At 45.8% G+C, this 17377-nt stretch overlaps 1 protein-coding gene and 1 long non-coding RNA gene across 3 annotated transcripts; one reads left to right on the top strand and one right to left on the bottom strand.

Moving 5' to 3' along the window:
• Window positions 1-2159: 2159 nt before the first annotated feature.
• On the bottom strand, window positions 2160-11357 carry COPS8 (COP9 signalosome subunit 8). 2 transcript variants are annotated; one of them, XM_059703640.1, is made up of 8 exons: window positions 11193-11356; window positions 10189-10259; window positions 9041-9089; window positions 7058-7190; window positions 6286-6393; window positions 4889-4951; window positions 3923-3970; window positions 2160-3238 (listed from the first exon to the last, which is right to left on the bottom strand). In XM_059703640.1, exons 1-8 carry the CDS (start codon window positions 11268-11270, stop codon window positions 3159-3161), a joined length of 630 nt encoding a protein of 209 aa, XP_059559623.1. In that variant the 5' UTR covers window positions 11271-11356; the 3' UTR covers window positions 2160-3158. The 2 variants fall into 2 exon arrangements, with proteins under 2 accessions (XP_059559623.1, XP_059559624.1); XM_059703641.1 differs by lacking the exons at window positions 3923-3970; window positions 4889-4951 and having other exon boundaries at window positions 11193-11357.
• Window positions 11358-11557: 200 nt separating this feature from the next.
• Window positions 11558-16479, top strand: LOC132238393 (uncharacterized). The gene is made up of 2 exons (XR_009453778.1): window positions 11558-11942; window positions 16041-16479. It is a non-coding gene; the product is annotated as an uncharacterized LOC132238393 (long non-coding RNA).
• The last annotated feature ends 898 nt before the right edge of the window (window positions 16480-17377 follow it).

Below are 17377 nucleotides of genomic sequence, written 5' to 3'. Positions count from 1 at the left end.
TGCCTTTAGGTGGGTCAGAAAACCCAGTGGTGGGGAGGTAGGATGGTGCTGAGTGGCTGCACCACAGGAGGTCTGGCTCTGGCTGAAACATTTCCTTTTGACAACCCAGTGTTAACCCTGTGTTTGCTTCTCATCAGAGCCCTCTGCTACCGCAGGGAGGGATGGTGGGCAGAGAACAGCCCCCCGCAGATTCCCGCCCTACAACAGCAGCTCGGGCCACATGAAAGACAGGCATGGCATCCAAACAAGTATTTAGCCAAGATGCTAAAAACTGAAGCTTGCTGATCGTTTGAAATGGATTCATGTTAAAAGTGCCGCAGGCAAAACTAAAGCTGCTGAGGACACATTCCCACATTTCCATCCAGTCTGTGTGTCACGGGGAAATAAATGGGTCCAGTCCTGAGTACAATCTGCTAGGAACCGAGATTTTAAGGGCGGCATCCAACAGGCATACGGGTGCCAGACGGGAGTTGGGATTTCTTGGGCCATTCTCCTTTGACACTATTCACCGCCAGCCTCACACCTCAACTGTTTTTCAGTCACAGTATTTAAGGGACATGGGACCCCTGTAGGTGGGTGTTTATCACCCTATGGATTGTCGTGCATGGGGGCACTTTGCTGGCTGTCCTGGGTTGCTCCTCTCAGAGGCTGGGCACAGGCGTACGGATCACGAGAACATGATTAAATCAATGCTGGTTTCTGGCGATTCCCTCCATCATGTGACTCAAGTGGAAAATGGCCTGGTTCCTTTTATTCAGAACACAACCCTTTCCTCCAGCCCCATCCAGGAGGAAAACCATGACTCATGCTCAGGACGCAGATGCCCTGCTCAGGTGGGCGCAACGAGGTGATCACTAAAGTTCACTCTTTACTTGAAAAGATGCGTGAAGGAATCCTGGCTTCCCACTGTCTCACCTGACCCAAGAGAACGTCATCAACCATTTAAATGAAGAAATTTTCCATCCTGGCTTTAGCTAAAACTACCCTGCTTTCCCACTACATTTTGAATGCGTCCTTCACTGAAAGAAGCAGCACCAGCGGAAGGTTATTGCTTTGCCTAAGCGTAAAAAGGATTGCATTACCCCAGGTTATTAGCTCCATCCAAAAGGCAGACCTCCATCTCCGTCAGCGGCAGCGATGTCAGTGGCTCCGTGAGGAACCCAGGCACAGCACTGACAAGGACACACTCCAATTCATGAGCTGCTCCAGCCCAGAGTTAATAGATGCCTTTTCCCCTGCTTTTCAATGCAGTTTATTTGCAGCTTGTTTTAAAAAACCCCAACGCTTTGAAAGCCAGAAGACTACTGGGCAACTGCTCATGTCTCCTGGGACCAGGTCACCGTCCCTAATGCAGTCAGCGCTGGGCATTCTCCCAACAGCCCTGGTGAGTGGTTATGTAACTGGGTTGCAGCATCTGACTGCTAGGCCTCTCTGTGTCTGAGACATCAGACCTGCCGTGTCACATGCTCTGCTCACACGTGGCTGGTCCAAACTGAGCTGCGCTGGAAGTGAAAGCCACGTGGGATGGCAGAGACGTAGCGCGAAGAAAAGAATGTAAGGTACCTCACTAGTAGTTTTGATATTGATGGCATGTTGAGCTGAGATTTTGGACTGGGCTGAATAAAATACGTTAAAATCAATTCCATGTTTTCCTTTTTCACTTTTCTAATTGTGGCCACTAGAAAACTTAAATTCCCTATGTGACACCTTCTATTTCCATTGGACAGTGCTGGTCTTTTCTAACCTTCACGTGATTCTGCTGTCGGAAGCAATGAACACAATCCTGCTAGGCGACAGGCCGACACTTGAGGACAATTGCCATCCCACTCCATCATTCCTTCTCGGGCTGACAAGCCCCTCCTGGCAAGCACTCCTTCTATGGCACGTGTGTGTTAAAAAACATTTATCAAAACTAGAAAATGACAAAATGGGTGTAAACTTGCTGGACAATTTTTTAATAGCCTGTTGACTTTTGATGGGCTCCCCAGGGATGGAGCCTTGATTTGACGGGGCTGTGAACACCTGGTACCTTATCAGTTGTGGCTCTTAGTTTACTAGTAACATGTAGAAACTCAAGTGCTGTTCTTATAACCTTAGATGCAAAGTGAACATTTTGTGAACAGATCTCTTAAAATGAGTGAAAACAGGAGTTCATGTAATTGCCACTATACAGGTCATTTCTATTTTAATTAAGAAACTCCTATTTTAAGGGAGACAGTGATAAACTAGAATGTCAACAGAAAAACCAGGATAGTGAAAATTTCTAGAAACTGCCTTTGATGAAACAGTTGAAGAAATCAATTAAATATTTATTGAACAAATGCAAAATAAATGAACTCAAGGGTGTTTTAACCTGAAAATATAATAAACAACTTCAAATATTCAGAGGGCTATCACACGAAAAATGAAAGACTTGTTCAGTATTTTTCCAAAAGGCAGAACTGAACCGAGGGGTAAACACAGCACCCAGCAGGCTGCAGTACAGCAGTACAAAGTGTTACTCATCTCAATAGCTTCTTCCCAATACACGTTTCCCTCTTCTGAGAAGAAACAGCACAACGTAACACTTCTCGTAAGCGTCTAAAGTGTCTCAAGTCCTACTTCCACGGCAAGCCCTCCACTGCCAGCAACGGATGCACTCACACTAAGGGAGGAACCCAACAATCTGGTTCACTAAGGAAACGTCTCTTATTCCTCATCATCCTATATCAGTGACTCGCGGGAGCAGAGGAGAAAAGAGAGCATATTCTCCAAAGAGGGTGCCTCAGGACCACCCCCAATTCAGACAACGCCCCCGGGGACAGCCTTCCTCAAACCGGATGGGACAGCACCGGGTGCGGGTGGGACAGACGCTGCCATGCACTGTGCTGCGTGAGGTGGGGGGCTGCACCTACGAGTCCGGGAAATAGAGGCTGACTGCGTCGTCCTGGCAGCCTCACCCACACTGCCAGCTGCCACCAAAGGAGAACTGTCTCACCACTACTCAGCATGATGTGCAAGGACAAATATATAACATGCTTTATATTACATCTGTATTTTATCACATACTCAGTATGGAGCGCCGAGGTGCTTAATCCATCCAATAAACTGAAAATACAAAATTACATTTGTCAGTATACAGAACGCTGATGAGGTGTCATCGTAAAGCAGATGAGGCGTCAATTTTCGAGGAAAGCCACGTAATCGGTGAGCCTGGCGAGCTGCTGTTCGTTGGGGATCGGCGGAACTGGGGCAGGCTCTGGGCATGCAAGAGTCACAAAGTCAGTGTCCAGAGTAACACAGCTTTGGTTCTGCACCCCCGCTCCCCCACGCCTCTTCATTTTTACATTAAGAAAACATTAAGAAAACTTTCCCAGATTTGCCCTGACTTTGCACATCTGAAAAATAAGCCAAGAAGTCTTGAACTTTATGAGTTTTCCCGAACTGGGAGTAAAGCCCCGTCGGTGTGTTGTTACTGAAGCGAACATGCAACATCCCTTTGAAGAGAACACAGCTCCTTGGAACGACCCCTACCCACATGACATGTAACTCCACGGATGAACCACCGAGTGCTCCCCAGGCGAAAGCACTGCTCTGGGAGGGCTTCGGTGTCGATGAAGGGAAAACACAAAGACCTCACTGTCAGGGTTCCACTCTGGTTCTCAGGTGGCAGGTGGCAGCTGGGATGCTGCTGAGAACCCATCACGGCTCCCCCTCCCGACACTAAGGCGGCCCCACGGCTGGGCCCCAAAGGCACTAGCGCTCAAGGTGAGCCTCAGAGGGGAACCCACATGTTCACTCTTACAACCACGTGTACTATTATCAATACCAAATAAAGAATTTAATCTCTTTACAAGGTTAGAACTAACACAAAATAAAAACTACAAAAAAAAAAAATGAAGAACAATGAAATGTATTTAAATGAGCGCATGAGAATACATACCTGATAAGGGAATAAACCTGTTAAAGGAGACATCCAAGGCCCCTGCAACTAAATAAGCAAAACATAAAGTCCACTCACAGAAGTCATTACGAGGAATTTCCACACACACACACACACACACACACGCATTAACGCCATATGCATGTACGGCCACTATTTGTCAGCAGAGATACCACTGCCCTCTATCTGACTCGCTTCTCTCGTCCTCCAGACCACGGGGCCTGCCTTCCCCCTGCACCCGCGCAGGGCTGAGCTCCTGACATCCGCGCGACACTCGACTGTGGAGCAGCGTCAGACAGGAGCTCGGTGCTGAACAGACGGCAAGGGCTGTGGGGTGGGCAGTAAAGTAAGGCCGCTCTCGCCCAGGCAGCAAGAAGCCTCCTGGTCAGTGGAAGGAAACCAGGGCAGGACCGGGCCTGGCCCGAGCAGAGAGGAAGGCGTAGGGGCTGGGAGCTCACACTGAGACAGCGCAGCCAACGCACCTAATTTAAAGCCTTAAAAGGAAGACCAGGTAACGTAATTGTGTGAAGGTGGAAGGCACTGGAAGTCTTGTTGAGAAGAGCCTACGTGTCTAAGTACAAGAGGGAAGGGGAACATCTGAGTATCGAAATAACTTCCTAAGGCAACAGTTTAGACAGTAAGGACAAACAGTTAGAAATGGCTCCATAAATGCAAGAATGGGAGATTAATATTTAGTAAAAGTTAGGTTGTAACAGGAATTATAAAACACCCACATAAAATAGTTTTTTGTACAGGAGATACATTTTTAATAATTAAGGTAAAACCAGGTGACTTTTAAGATCCTTTCCACCCTACATGTCTGTCATTCTGTATTTAATATGTGATTTATTTTCATTTTGCTAGTACAGCAGAATCTTATATCAAGTTACTCAAATTGAATGTCTGAAAACTAAAGCGGTCCCAGGGAGTTCCATGCTGTGCACACGGGTGAAGAGCTCCACCTACCTGGCTTTTTGGGCATGACCATTCTTGTGGTGGAGTCAGCTTGCCATCCTTGCTCCAATATCCCTAAAAATGTGTATTTAACACAAAAATGAAGAAATAACTTTTTGTAGTTTTTATTTTGTTTTAGTTCTAACCTTGTAAAGAGATTAAATTCTTTATTTGGTATTGATAATAATTCACGTGGTTGTAAGAGTGAACGTGTGGGTTCCCCTCTGTAGCTCATCTTGAGCGCTTACTCTCAATGGCATCACTTTTTCGGGAGACCTGACAGACGTAGTTTAACCTGTCACGTGCAGTTTTACTAGAAAGAAATGCTAGTGTTCTCATGTAATCTTAATTTTGAAACATTTGTGAGACAGATCAAAGCTTCCTTTTACTTTATCAGGCTGGTATAACCACTAATAGGTGATGTGTTTTCTATGAAGTACTATGGTCTTAACATGATCAGTTATTAAAAACAGATATAAGAAAAACTTACATGTGGCTCGTCAAACTGCGGCTCGCGAGCCACATGCGGCTCTTTGGCCCCTTGAGTGTGGCTCTTCCACAAAATACCGACTTCTGCGCATGGGCCACGAAGTTTCAACTGCACTGTACGTGTGTGCCCGCACGTGGTATTTTGTGGAAGAGCCACACTTAAGGGGCCAAAGAGCCGCATGTGGCTCACGAGCCGCGGTTTGCCGGCCATGGAATTCTGGTAATTTGTCCTAGGTCACATAGCTGGCACGGGTGTGGGACCACACTTCTACCCAGTATGGACTCTGGGGTACAGCATTTATTGGATTTCCAGAAGAGAGTCAAATAAATAAATGCTTGCTTGAGTAAGTAGTGGTAAGATTTCCTCTGAGAATTTTCATCAACCTGCTTCCAAGGGTCTAGAGCTGTGCTAGGCCTTGGGCATATAAGGATAAGATGTGATGCTCGACGGAACTCGGTTTTACCGGAGAATGGAAACGTCAATCATTATAAAACAGTGCCACACAGCGTGTGCAATGTTCTATCTCACTCCAGCACGGGAGAAACAAAAATGCAGAAGCACATCTGGGGACCAGCGGGCAGGAGTGGGTGCCAGCTCCCAGGGTAGAGGGATCGGTAAAATCGTGAGGGAGAAGATGGGCTGGAAAGGGGTGCTGGGATGAGTCCACCAAGTCAGAGTGAAGTGGGATTTCTAAATGAGCAATAGGTCAACTCTTCTCTCTCGCTAATTCGGTGGCATTGGCACTTGCCCTGGTAATGACCATGTGGGTATTCACACACTGTGCCTGCCATCAAGGCATCTGCTGCCCGGCCCTGCTGGGTGCTGGGCTGCGTGCTTCATGTCATCTCTCTAAAAAACATGCACAACAAACACCTCCATTTTCCACTTTCCCTGAAAGCAACAAGGAGGCCAACCATACCTTTCACAGCCTCTTCCACAGGGAGCCCGACAAACGCTGCGAAGTCGTCTGCGATGATGGAGGTGTAGGCCTGAGAGACCAGGGCGAAGGCCCGTCTCCTCGTTGCCTCTGTGTGGGAGCAGAGGGTGGGCAGTGACCAAAGGGCTGACGTGTTTAAAAGGCGTAATTAAATGACATTATTGTTCTTGTCCAAATGTTGTGAGACTAGATCAACCCAAAGACTTCTGTTCATTGTATGAATTTATAAAAGAGTCAACCAGGAAGACTGGAAGCAAGTGTTGGGGGTGGGGGAACGGAAAGATGGAGGCAGGGCCGAGTTTCATTATGTTTCATCAGGCTTTTCATCTTTGTGCATCTATGCCCTGGATTGATTAGTAATAAAATCTAGAAGTTAGAAACATCACCTATGGAAGGCTGAGGTTGACCAAGTCCAAAGCACGGTCTCTACTTTCAAAAAACTGGTTTAAAAAATCTAAACCCCTACCTTTAAGTTATCAGAGTATTACCAGATTTCATTTTAGTAGCAAAAAAACCTGACCAGAGCAATTTCAATCAAGAATTAAAAGACAGTGATGCCCTGAGCTGTCGATGTCATCACAAGCAACATGAAATGAAGCAGCATGATTATAACAAATGGAAGAACGAGTTCTGAAAACTGCCCCATTAGCAGAAAATATCTATTTTTAAAACACACCACTGCCTTACTTCAACACTGCAGCACTTAGGGAACAAGTCTAGTCTAATGTGATTCTTAACCACAAAGCAACACTACCTCTAAGTGCTTCCATGATCGGCTGGACCGTCTCAGACCACTGGTGAGCGTTGATGGTCGTGTAGATTCCAGGGAAATCTCTCTGCCAGATTCTCTGTCCTACTGACCAAATGCCCCCAAGTTCAGAATTTGCCTGCAATAAATATTGTCTTTGAGGATATTCACTATACAGATTCATTAACAACTGTATCTTAAAACAATTCAACATTTCTTTTAAGAGATGTAATCACCTTTTAGCTCGATACTATAAAAAAGGTTTTTAAATACTATGAACAGTAAAGTCTATTTATGTTTGATATATTTTTATTTCTTGTTAATCCTCACTTGAGGATATTTTTCTATTCATCTTTAGAGAGAGTGGAAGGGAGGGAGGTAGTGGAAAAGAGGGAGAGGAAGAGGGTCAGGGAGAGGGGGAGTGAGAGAGTAACATCAATGTGAGAGAGACACATTGATTGGCTGTCTCCTGAACGTGGGATTGAACCTGCAACCTGGGTATGTGCCCCTGATCAGGAATCGAATCCAGGACCCTTTGGTGCTTGGGCTGATATTCTAACCACTGAGCACACCAACCAGGGCTGATATAAATTTTTTTTTTAAATATATTTTATTGGTTTTTTACAGAGAGGAAGGGAGAGAGATAGAGAGTTAGAAACATCGATGAGAGAGAAACATCGATCAGCTGCCTCCTGCACAGTCCCTACTGGGGATGTGCCCGCAACCCAGGTACATGCCCTTGACCGGAATCGAACCTGGGACCTTTCAGTCCGCAGGCCGACGCTCTATCCACTGAGCCAAACCGGTTTCGGCTAAATTTTTATTGTAATAGCAAATTAAGGCATGAGCATGCCGTCCAAAGAACTAAATCTTAGAATTATCTTAAATATTATTTTCAAAAGAAGTATTTGTATTTGATTAATACATGTATGTAATACACAGAATATATAACTGATATATATACGTAAATATGTATTTTTAAAATATATTTTTCTTATTGATTTTAGAAAGGAAGGGAGAGGAAGAGACAGATAGAAACATCAATGATGAGAGCGAATCATTGATCGGCTACTTCTTGCACGCTCCCTACTGAGGATGGAGCCTGCAACCCAGGCATGTGCCTTTGGCCAGAATCAAACTCGGGACCCTTCAGTCCGCAGGCCGACACTCTATCCATGAGCCAAACCAGCTAGGGCAATATATATATATTTTTAGGACATAAGTAATAGCAAAATGGCTAATTGCACAGACTGCCAATCTAAGATGTCTAAGGCTAAAGTTGCCAGTAACATCATGCGCATAATTGATGGCTGTTCTTTTTTTAAGCCCATGAAGCTGGAGGAGCATTAACAGAATGACCCAGACAAGAAGAAGGAGTGAAAATACTAATTTGGTCTGCTGCTGAATATTGATAATCAACAAAGGATTTTGGGTGGATTCTTGGTAATTTTCTGAAATTTTCACTTCACATTTATGCTAGACAGTGAATTGCTTGAAAGCAAAAATTTACTTAATTCCATTTTGGTTATTAAGAGGTTATTTCATCTAATCTCCTACCCAAAATAAGAAACCTAAAGTCTTAATTAGCAAAAATAATCTTAATTTTGTGAGTAATCATCATTTTTAGACTATCCTTATAAACATTACCAGGTTCAAACAAGTCCCATAATAGAAAGCTGCATAAATCAGTTAAAAAACAACAGACACCAGACCTTTATCTAAACTGGCTCAGTTGTTTACCTGGTTAAGTGACACATGAAATGTCTCAAGAACTCTGATCAGCAGGAGCTGAGTATACAGACTGCTATATCATCCAAGGGAAATTAAAATTTCTGATTAGAAGAATTTGAAGATCTATTTTTAAACTTTAACACTGGTTTAATAACAATTTCTGTGAACTATATGGGAAAGAAAACAAACTTTTATGAGGTGACCATTTAAATGAATGTTGTTACTGTATTAAAGTAGAAAAATAGAAAGGATACTTACAGATTTTATAGCAGGTGGTATTCTTTTCCAAAGATATCTTGCATTATTCCTAATTTTCACCCCCAAGAAAAAATAAGCAATAAAAAAAAAAAAATCACCTCAGTAAATGTTTAAAATTCTAGATCCCAATATGAACATACAGAAGTATACTTTAAAATAGTCTATAAAATACAAAGTGAAATTTAGTTTTACATGAATTTGTCCAGGGAAAGTAATAGTAGTTTTCCAAATTAAAAGACATGAAATACATTTACCAAAGCAATATTTTGCCATTTGTAGTAAGTTAATTTTAATTAATAATCCAGATCTTAAATTAAGGCAACAGTACACTAAAAGCACAAAGATTTAAGTAGAACTGCCTAAATAATTTCTCTGGTGTCCCTTGACAACACATACAGTACACATGCTTTTCTCCTTGTCACCTCTCCTCCCCCCAGTGGGCACAGAGCCACCAAAACTTCAAGGCAGTTTTTAAGAGTTTGGGAGCCTGAACTACAACAAACACAGGATGACAAGATTACAATAAATGAAACATAATTTATGTGATATGTGTGTGATAAAAATCTGGGTTTAGGTTTTTAAAAGATATGAAAAAAAGTTTAGAAGAATTTAAAACAAAATTTAACAGTAGTCATCGATGGGTGATAGAACTCTGAGTTTCTCCTACCCCTTTGCAGTCATGCTTTCTGACTTTTCTTCAACAAATATGAATTAAAAATAATTAACAAGCAGAAAGCTTTCAAGAAACCTCATACATATTGGCAATAAATTCCTCTTAATCTCCTCAACCTTCCCTTTCAATTTCTCTTGGTTTATTGATTACATGTGAAGTTAAATAAATGAAGGTAATAAGAAAGTTTTATAAAAAGACAAAAAGGAAAGATCAATAGGATTACAGCAAGTTGAAACTGACATTGTAGTTTCTAATAACAAACTGGAGTGCTTTTCAGGCGTATGTAAAACAAATGTAGTCTAAAATAACTCAGCCTCATCATAATTTATGACTCAGTATTTGACACAGATGTATTAAGTACTAGAATAAAAGATACAGCTCCTCGTGCCCATGTTCTAGTGATGGTATTTTAATGCATGAATTCTCTATAACCTTGAGGAAATTGCTGCTCTTAGCTTTAATATAAAGTACTTACATGTCATTATGGAGCAGATATAAAGCTAGAAGCTGACCATACACTGGGGGTGTAGCAATTCCTCCAGGTGCCTAGAAGGCCAAAATGAAAGAGAATAACCTCATTTACATTTATTTTAAAACCTAGAGTATTAAGTTGAAATGTGTTGTCGGCAGTGACTTATCTCTTCAGTGTCTTTATTTGAACGGGAATATTTAAATGGGATCCTTTTCTCAGGTCTCAAATTCTTATATAAATTATCTTACTATTATAAGAAACAAGTATTTCCAACAGATTCCTAAAGCATGATGATTCTGCCCATTGCATCAAATATATTGAATATCTAAGTAAATGAGTAACCAACAGAAAAACATCACAGCTGAGTTAGACATTTCTAACCTCACAACTTTCATTCATTTAAAAAATCGATTGTGTCTATTAGTAAGCAGCCGTTGTCTCCTTTGGCTAACTTTTTCATACATGCTTTTTTAAGTGCCTTTCTAAAATAAAACCTTAACTTTAATAGCTGGATGATTTAACTTTCACCTCTTATTGAAGACACATCGATAAACTCGTCTGCCAACATATGGGACCAACAAGGGCTTCCTGAGCTAGAAAAGGTTCCCATGGTTACACCTTCGGTCTGTGTATGCGCGTGCACACGTCTTGAACAAAACCCACATCCCTCCGCCTGCCCCCGCCACCGGGGGTGGGGGGACATGTTTTAGTAACACGAGCAGCACAGTGGAGGGTGTAAGGAGCAAAGATGAGCAAGATTTTCGGGCTCATTAGCTAAAGACTAACAACAAAAAGATCCCAGCGAGTTCGGGCGGCTGGGCCTGGGTCCTTGGCCATCCGAGCAGGCCAGGGCGCCGGACTCCGCACGCCCAGCTCCCGCGCCCTCCCGGCGCCCACGCCCAGCCCCGTCCTCGACCCGCAGGCCCCGGGCCCGGTTACCCTGGAGACCAGCGCCGCCCGGGGCCCGGACACCCCGCGGCTTCTCCCCGCGCTACGCGAATGGTTACCTCGAGCTCCTGGTTCTCGCACTGATCTAGCAACTTTTTGAAACTAAAGGCACCTTCTGCCATGACGGCCACGGGCATCTTCCCTGCCGGTCCCACTCCTGCACCTTCCTAAAGAGCAGACCCCAGGCTGTCCGGCGGGGCGTCGCACAAGTGATGACGTAAGCCGCCGTCGCAGCGTGGACCCCTGCGCAGGCGCAACGTCGGTCCTGGCGCGTCGTAGGTCGTCGCGGTTGCCGGGCAGTGGTCGCCGCCGCTCTGGCCGGCGCTCTCGGTGCTCTGGAGGACTGGCCCGGCCTGGAGGGAAGTTCTGCTGTGTGTGCCTGACCAAACACCCTGGCGGGGAGGGCTTCGGGCCATGTTTGGGGGCTTGACACACACGCAAACGTAAAGGTCCAAAGCGGAGCTTTGGTCCTGCCCCCACACCTGCTCCTCCCCCCTCTGGAGAGGGCACACTGTCCTTCCACGTGGGGGACCCCACATCCGAGGGCAGCCGCCGCCCGGGACCACCGACTTGGATGCCGCGCTCTGCAGACCTGCCCGCCTGCCTCCCTCCAGGCAGCCCCCACGCTGCCAAGCGGCCACACCTTTTCTGAAACATCAGTGTTTGTTTTAGCACCTGTCCTACTAGCACCGCCCATCTTAGGCGTTAAGGAAGGACTGAAAAGAAAGGGACCTTCTCTTTCCTGCTCTGTGAATGTTATAATTTCAGCACAATCCAAGGAACACATCCGCATACTGCACAGAAGTAGAGTAAGTAATAATAAAACCATTTTTGCAAAAGTTCTGAAAGGGCCTGGAGCTAAGGACAGATAAATGTTAGGGGAAGTTTGGAGGCATAAAGAAAGCTGTAGAAAATAATGGCTGTGGAAGGTGCCCAGGGTTTATAGATAAAGCCGGGAAGAGTGAGGGCAGGGGATGAGGTGAGCCCCTCACCTCCTCCGTGAGCTCCCTCTGCACCCGTAAAACCAAGGTAACATCCAGGCTGCTCTGCAAGGCTGCTCTGAGGATTGAGTGAGGTCAGTCTTAGTCCGTGTCTGGGCTAATTCATGGAGATTACTGTTAATGCTATGAAAGTAGCCAGGAAAGGCTAGTTTGGGATGTTCCTTATTCACACAGAGTTTGAAGACACAGTTTTAAATATTTGATAAATCAAACATTACACTTAAGTTTTCTGGAGGTAAAATGATTCTGAAGAAGTAACTTGGAGTTTTCTTCTCTTCAAAATAGAGGGCGAAAGGCAGGTGGGGCAGGAGTCTGGGGACCGCCTGGGAGCGACCTCAGACCTCCCCACCAGGGGGTGCAGCCGCACTGTGTAGGATCTTAACGTCCCTCCTGTGGAAGGAAGGTGGACAGGCCTGGGTGGAGCAGTTAGATACAGGCTTATTTCGTCTGGGTTTTTAGCTCAGGGCAGTTAATTCCTCCTCAAAATTACTTTCTCAAATGGAAACCTGGGGCGCTGTGCTTTTGGCAAGCCCCTTTCTATTTTTCTTAAAAACAAATGATCAACAAGTTTATGTGTGCCAGAAAAATACACGCAGGATACAAGAGCAACAATATAGACTGTGAGAGAGTATTGGCATCGTCTGCTTCGGCCTGAATCTGAAATATGGGGGAGTTGGTTTCAGGATGTCACAGAATCTGGCTGGTTAATCAGATCACATCCCCTGAAAGACAATTCTGCCATTAGACAAATAAATCTCCTACTTCATAATGTGTTTTGCATAGGAGCCATTCTATGTCCGATTTTTAATATTTTACATTTTTGTAAAACACAAAAGGTAACATGTCAATGAGGGAGAGTTAGAAGAATCTGTAGAAAATGGTAAAATGTGTCCAGTACACCAAGTTAATGAGGTTTCCTATTAGTGTCATCCTAGTCCATTGTATATAATCTAGCCTCACTGGGAGCTGCATAAATCCTTCTGGGGAACAAGGCTGTATAAATAAGCCAACATTGTTAAAATATCCACTTTATTTTTTCCAGTTATTCAATCGTATGGGAAATATTATATGATATAGGTGACATCTCAAATGCTGAAAAGTGATTGGCTTTCTAATAAATGATGCTGAAGCAAATAACCACACTCAACCCATACACAACAGTAAACTCCAAGTGAATTAGAAATATAAATGCAAAAAATGAAGCCACGTAGTTCTAGAAAATAACACCAGTGAAGTCCTCTGTGGGGGGAGCTTTCTCTTTGTGACTCAAAATCCACATTGTAAAGGAAAAGACGAATAAAGGCATAAAATGAGCAAACACATAAATACTGAAAAGATTCCTATGCATGCCCAAAATCCCACATGCAACACTGAAAAATCCAACTTGGAGGATGATATTTTAATACAGACCAGAATCGCAGGGCCGATTTCAGAAACATACGAAGAGTTCCAAAAGACCGAGGAGAGCCAGGTCAGACGGCCACGTTGGTGGTGGTCTCCTTTCTCAGCGTCTCCAAATCCCCCTGGAAGAGAGGCCAGAGCCACTGGACAGAGAGATGGAAACCCTCAGAGACCGTTTACAATGAAACCGGGTCACAAGGTGTTTGAGAGAACTTCAAAATACAAGCAGACGGAGCCGACCACGGAAGCACAAAGACACGTGTGTTTTTGTCTGCATGCAAAAGCAGATGAAGTGGCAGTGCATCGGAATGACCCAAGCAGAGGAAAACCCCAAATAGCCATGGTTGTCACTATAAGCACAGGAGGAGGATTCGGGCTGATGAAGCTTCGGTCTCCCCGAGGGTGTGGCAGCTGTCCCAGGTGAAGCTGGGGGGAAGGGGGAGGGCTGGAGCTGCTCAGACTGTTGACTCTCATGATGGACCCACAGGGACTTGCTTTTAGGGTGGGACCCCGAGCCCAGGAGAAAATGCTGGGAGTGGGGTAAACATTTCTCAGAGAGGAGACAGTGAGGAACAGGAGAGCAGGTCCAAATGCAACTGAAGGAGGACACAGAGCCAGGAACTTTCAGAATCCAAGCTGCCGTATGTTTAAAACACTCCCCACAAATAACAGCGAGAGGGCTCTGAGGATTTGAAAAGCTGGTGTGAGCCACGATTCCTTCTAAACGGTCATGAAAACCACGTCACAGAAAAATGAGCAATGGAAAAGGATTGAGGGAAGTCCTGGGTGAGTTTCAGGTAAAAAACTGAGGGAAAAATACCAAAGCCCTTTAGGAAAATGGGAAAGATATGAACAGACCGCCCACAAAATGTACACATCAACACATAAGAAAAAATGTTCGACTTTATCCCTAATGAGAAACAGATACTGAGACACCGTTTTCACGTATCGGGTTGGCGAAAAATCAAAAGTTGGACAACACACCGTGTTGCCGAGGGTGGAGAACAGGTGCCCCTATGTACTGCTGGGGGTGGAGGAGCAACGAAGTACCACTCTGGAGGGGAGCATGACCCAGTACATCCAAACTACAGATACACCACAGCACTGGGCTGAATAGCATCCCCCCCAATTCATGTCCAACTGGAGCCTGCATTTGTGACCTCGTTTGGAAATGGGGTCTTTGCAGAATGTAATTAAGATGAGGTTGTGTTAGATTAGGGTGGGCTCTGATCCAATGACCAGTATCCTTCTAAGAACAGACCCAGACATACAGGGAGAAGGTGACAGCTGGGGTAGAGATTGGAGTGCTGTGTCTATGAGCCAAGGATTGCCGGCAACCCAGGAGCTGGAAGAGGTGACGAAGGATGCTCCCCTAGTGCAGTGTTCGGCAAACCGCGGCTCGTGAGCCACATGCGGCTCTTTGCCCCCTTGAGTGTGGCTCTTCCACAAAATACCCCGTGCGGGCGCGCATGTACAGTGCGAATGAAACTTCGTGGCCCATGCGCAGAAGTCGGTTTTCAGAAAGGAGATAGACGGAACAAGTATACAAGACGAGTGTGGGTGGGATAGTTGGAAGGGGTCAACCTCAGCGAACGTACCTCAATCAGATTGGGGACGTTTTTAGCAAAGGCCAGTTTAGGAGTAGCCTAATTAAGTTAATAACAATGTACCTACCTATATAGTTTAAGTTTAAAAAATTTGGCCCTCAAAAGAAATTTCAATTGTACTGTTGATATTTGGCTCTGTTGACTAACGAGTTTGCCAACCACTGCCCTAGTGCCTTCCTGGAGGGCATGGTCCTGCCCGAATCTGGACTTTGGAGTGTTAGCCTCCAGAACTGTGAGAGAATCCACTCAGGGGGGTTAGAACCTCAGAGTTTGTAGTACTTTGTTGCGACAGTCCTGGGCAATGAACACATGCCCTTCAGCCAAACAATGTCACCTCTAGGAATTCACCCTGAAGACACCTCAAAGGGTACAACAAAGAATACACACAATCTCATTCATTAGGGCATCGATGGAAGATTGGTTGACACTTAAACTGTGGCACTTACTCTTAGTGGAATGCTCTCTAGAGCTACACAGCTCTGTGAAGGGAGGAAGAAAGCCGATCTGAGCTGTGGGACTGACTCCAAAGGTAGTGCCACCAACCCATCACTCGCCCTGCACACATGAGGGAGCTGCTTGGAACTCGGCTGGCGCACGTCTTGCTTCGTCAATAGAACACAGGAGTGAATGGAGCCAGTTCTTTCTGTGGACTGGCAACTTCTACCTTCTCTCCCTTGGGGATCACACAAAAGATGGGGAGCTGACAGGAAATATGGCCGGGGCATCCAGCAATGTCAGAGGGTGTCATGATCCAGGACATGGAAATCATGGTCTCTTTGGCAGGTCTGGCTCCCGGGGAAGACAAGAAGGCCTGATTCTCTTGGCCAGGAGTGGGAGGTATGGGGAGAGGCTTTTAAAATCATTCAAGTCCTTCGTTCCCACTCTCTCCCACCCAAAGTGGCCTTCAGATTGAAGGCTGGTTCCCAGGAAGCCTGCACCAGCAGAGAAGGCACCATGCGCCAGTGTCTCTGAGCTGTGGATGGACTGTGGTTTCCACCTCCCTCATCCAGGGGACAAGCTGGCGAAGCCTCCTGATTTCAGAGTGACCGGTGACGTAGCTCAGGCAGAGCAGATGGTCTTCAATAGCATTCGATACAGATTTAATGGTGGGGTTGGGGAAAAAATAAAATTACTTCCACAAAGTGGCTCGGCTGAAGTGGCATTATGTGTACGATGATAGGACTTTGATTTTGCTATTTTGTTAAATAGATATCTAATTGAAGAATTTAAATGTGAGTGCCCTGCCTAGGGGGTGTCAGTAGCTGACTGTAAGAAGGGATTTGGTTGGCCTTTATCCTTGGTTCCTGGGAGGTAAATAAACTTTTGGAATTTCCCGAGTGATGGGAGTGTCTTTGCTTTCCTGATGGGCCCCTTGGACCACACCTGGAAGTCTGTGCCAACGAGCTGACTCATGGGGGCCATCAGACTCTGCACTAATGAGATGGCTCGCGATGCAGGCTGGCCGGGCCAGGAAGACCAGCGATGTGATTAGAGAGTTGGGCTTTGAGCCACATGCTATCAGCACAACATCTGGGGGCCGGTGGGGGCTGGAGGTGGAATTTAATCATGCAGGTGATGATTCAATCAATTCTGCCTTGGTAATAAAACCCCAATAATCTCCGGATCCTGAAACTCTGGGGAGCTCCCTGGCTCTGCAGCACCGTGAATGCTGTCATACATCAGCAGTGACAGCAGGGTGTGGCATCCCGGGACCCGGGAGCTTCCAGTTCGGAACCTTCCCAGCCCCAGATCTGCTCCCCGGGTCTCTGTCCTTGGCTGGTTCTGACATAGCCTTTTGCTATAAGAAATCTGTCCTTGTACGTTTAGTGCTTTTCTGAGTTCTGTGAGTCAGTTCAGCGAATTATCAAGCCCGTGGGGGACTGTGGGGACCCCTGGGTTTGTAGAGAGCTGGTCGAGTGAGTGTGGCCCTGGGGACCCCCAGCTTGCAGCTGCTGTGTGAGTCATGGCTGGCGGTTGGAGGACTGCACCCTTCACGTCCAGTTTGGCAAAGCCTGGGTGGTGATGAAGAATGAAAGGTGGGAAAGGCATGAAGGGGAGATGGGGTGACCATGTGGGTGGGGGGAGGCCGGGCCAGCGGGTAGGCTGGTGGCCTGGAACAGGCTCCCATGTCCCTGTCAGGCCTCTGCCTCCGCTGGGTGGTGGCGGCAGTGGGCGGGACCTGGCCTGTGCTTCGGGTGGGGGTCTGTGGGGCTGCGGGGGTGCCCTCACAAGTCT

Source organism: Myotis daubentonii, chromosome 7 (assembly GCF_963259705.1).
Source record: "Myotis daubentonii chromosome 7, mMyoDau2.1, whole genome shotgun sequence".
In the NCBI taxonomy this organism is placed as follows: domain Eukaryota; kingdom Metazoa; phylum Chordata; class Mammalia; order Chiroptera; family Vespertilionidae; genus Myotis; species Myotis daubentonii.
The sequence above is the reverse complement of the archived record's forward strand: the minus strand, read 5'-3'. Positions and strand labels throughout refer to the sequence as shown.

What these genes read in the sequence shown, in the direction of transcription:
- COPS8 (XM_059703640.1), bottom strand. Translation starts at nt 11,270, where the DNA reads ATGCCCGTGGCCGTCATGGCAGAAGGTGCCTTTAGTTTCAAAAAGTTG. An exon ending in TACCACCTGCTATAAAATCT is followed by an intron (nt 7,191 to 9,040) that starts GTAAGTATCCTT and finishes TATTTATTGCAG; the next exon opens with GCAAATTCTGAACTTGGGGG. An exon ending in GATCATGGAAGCACTTAGAG is followed by an intron (nt 6,394 to 7,057) that starts GTAGTGTTGCTT and finishes GCTCCCACACAG; the next exon opens with AGGCAACGAGGAGACGGGCC.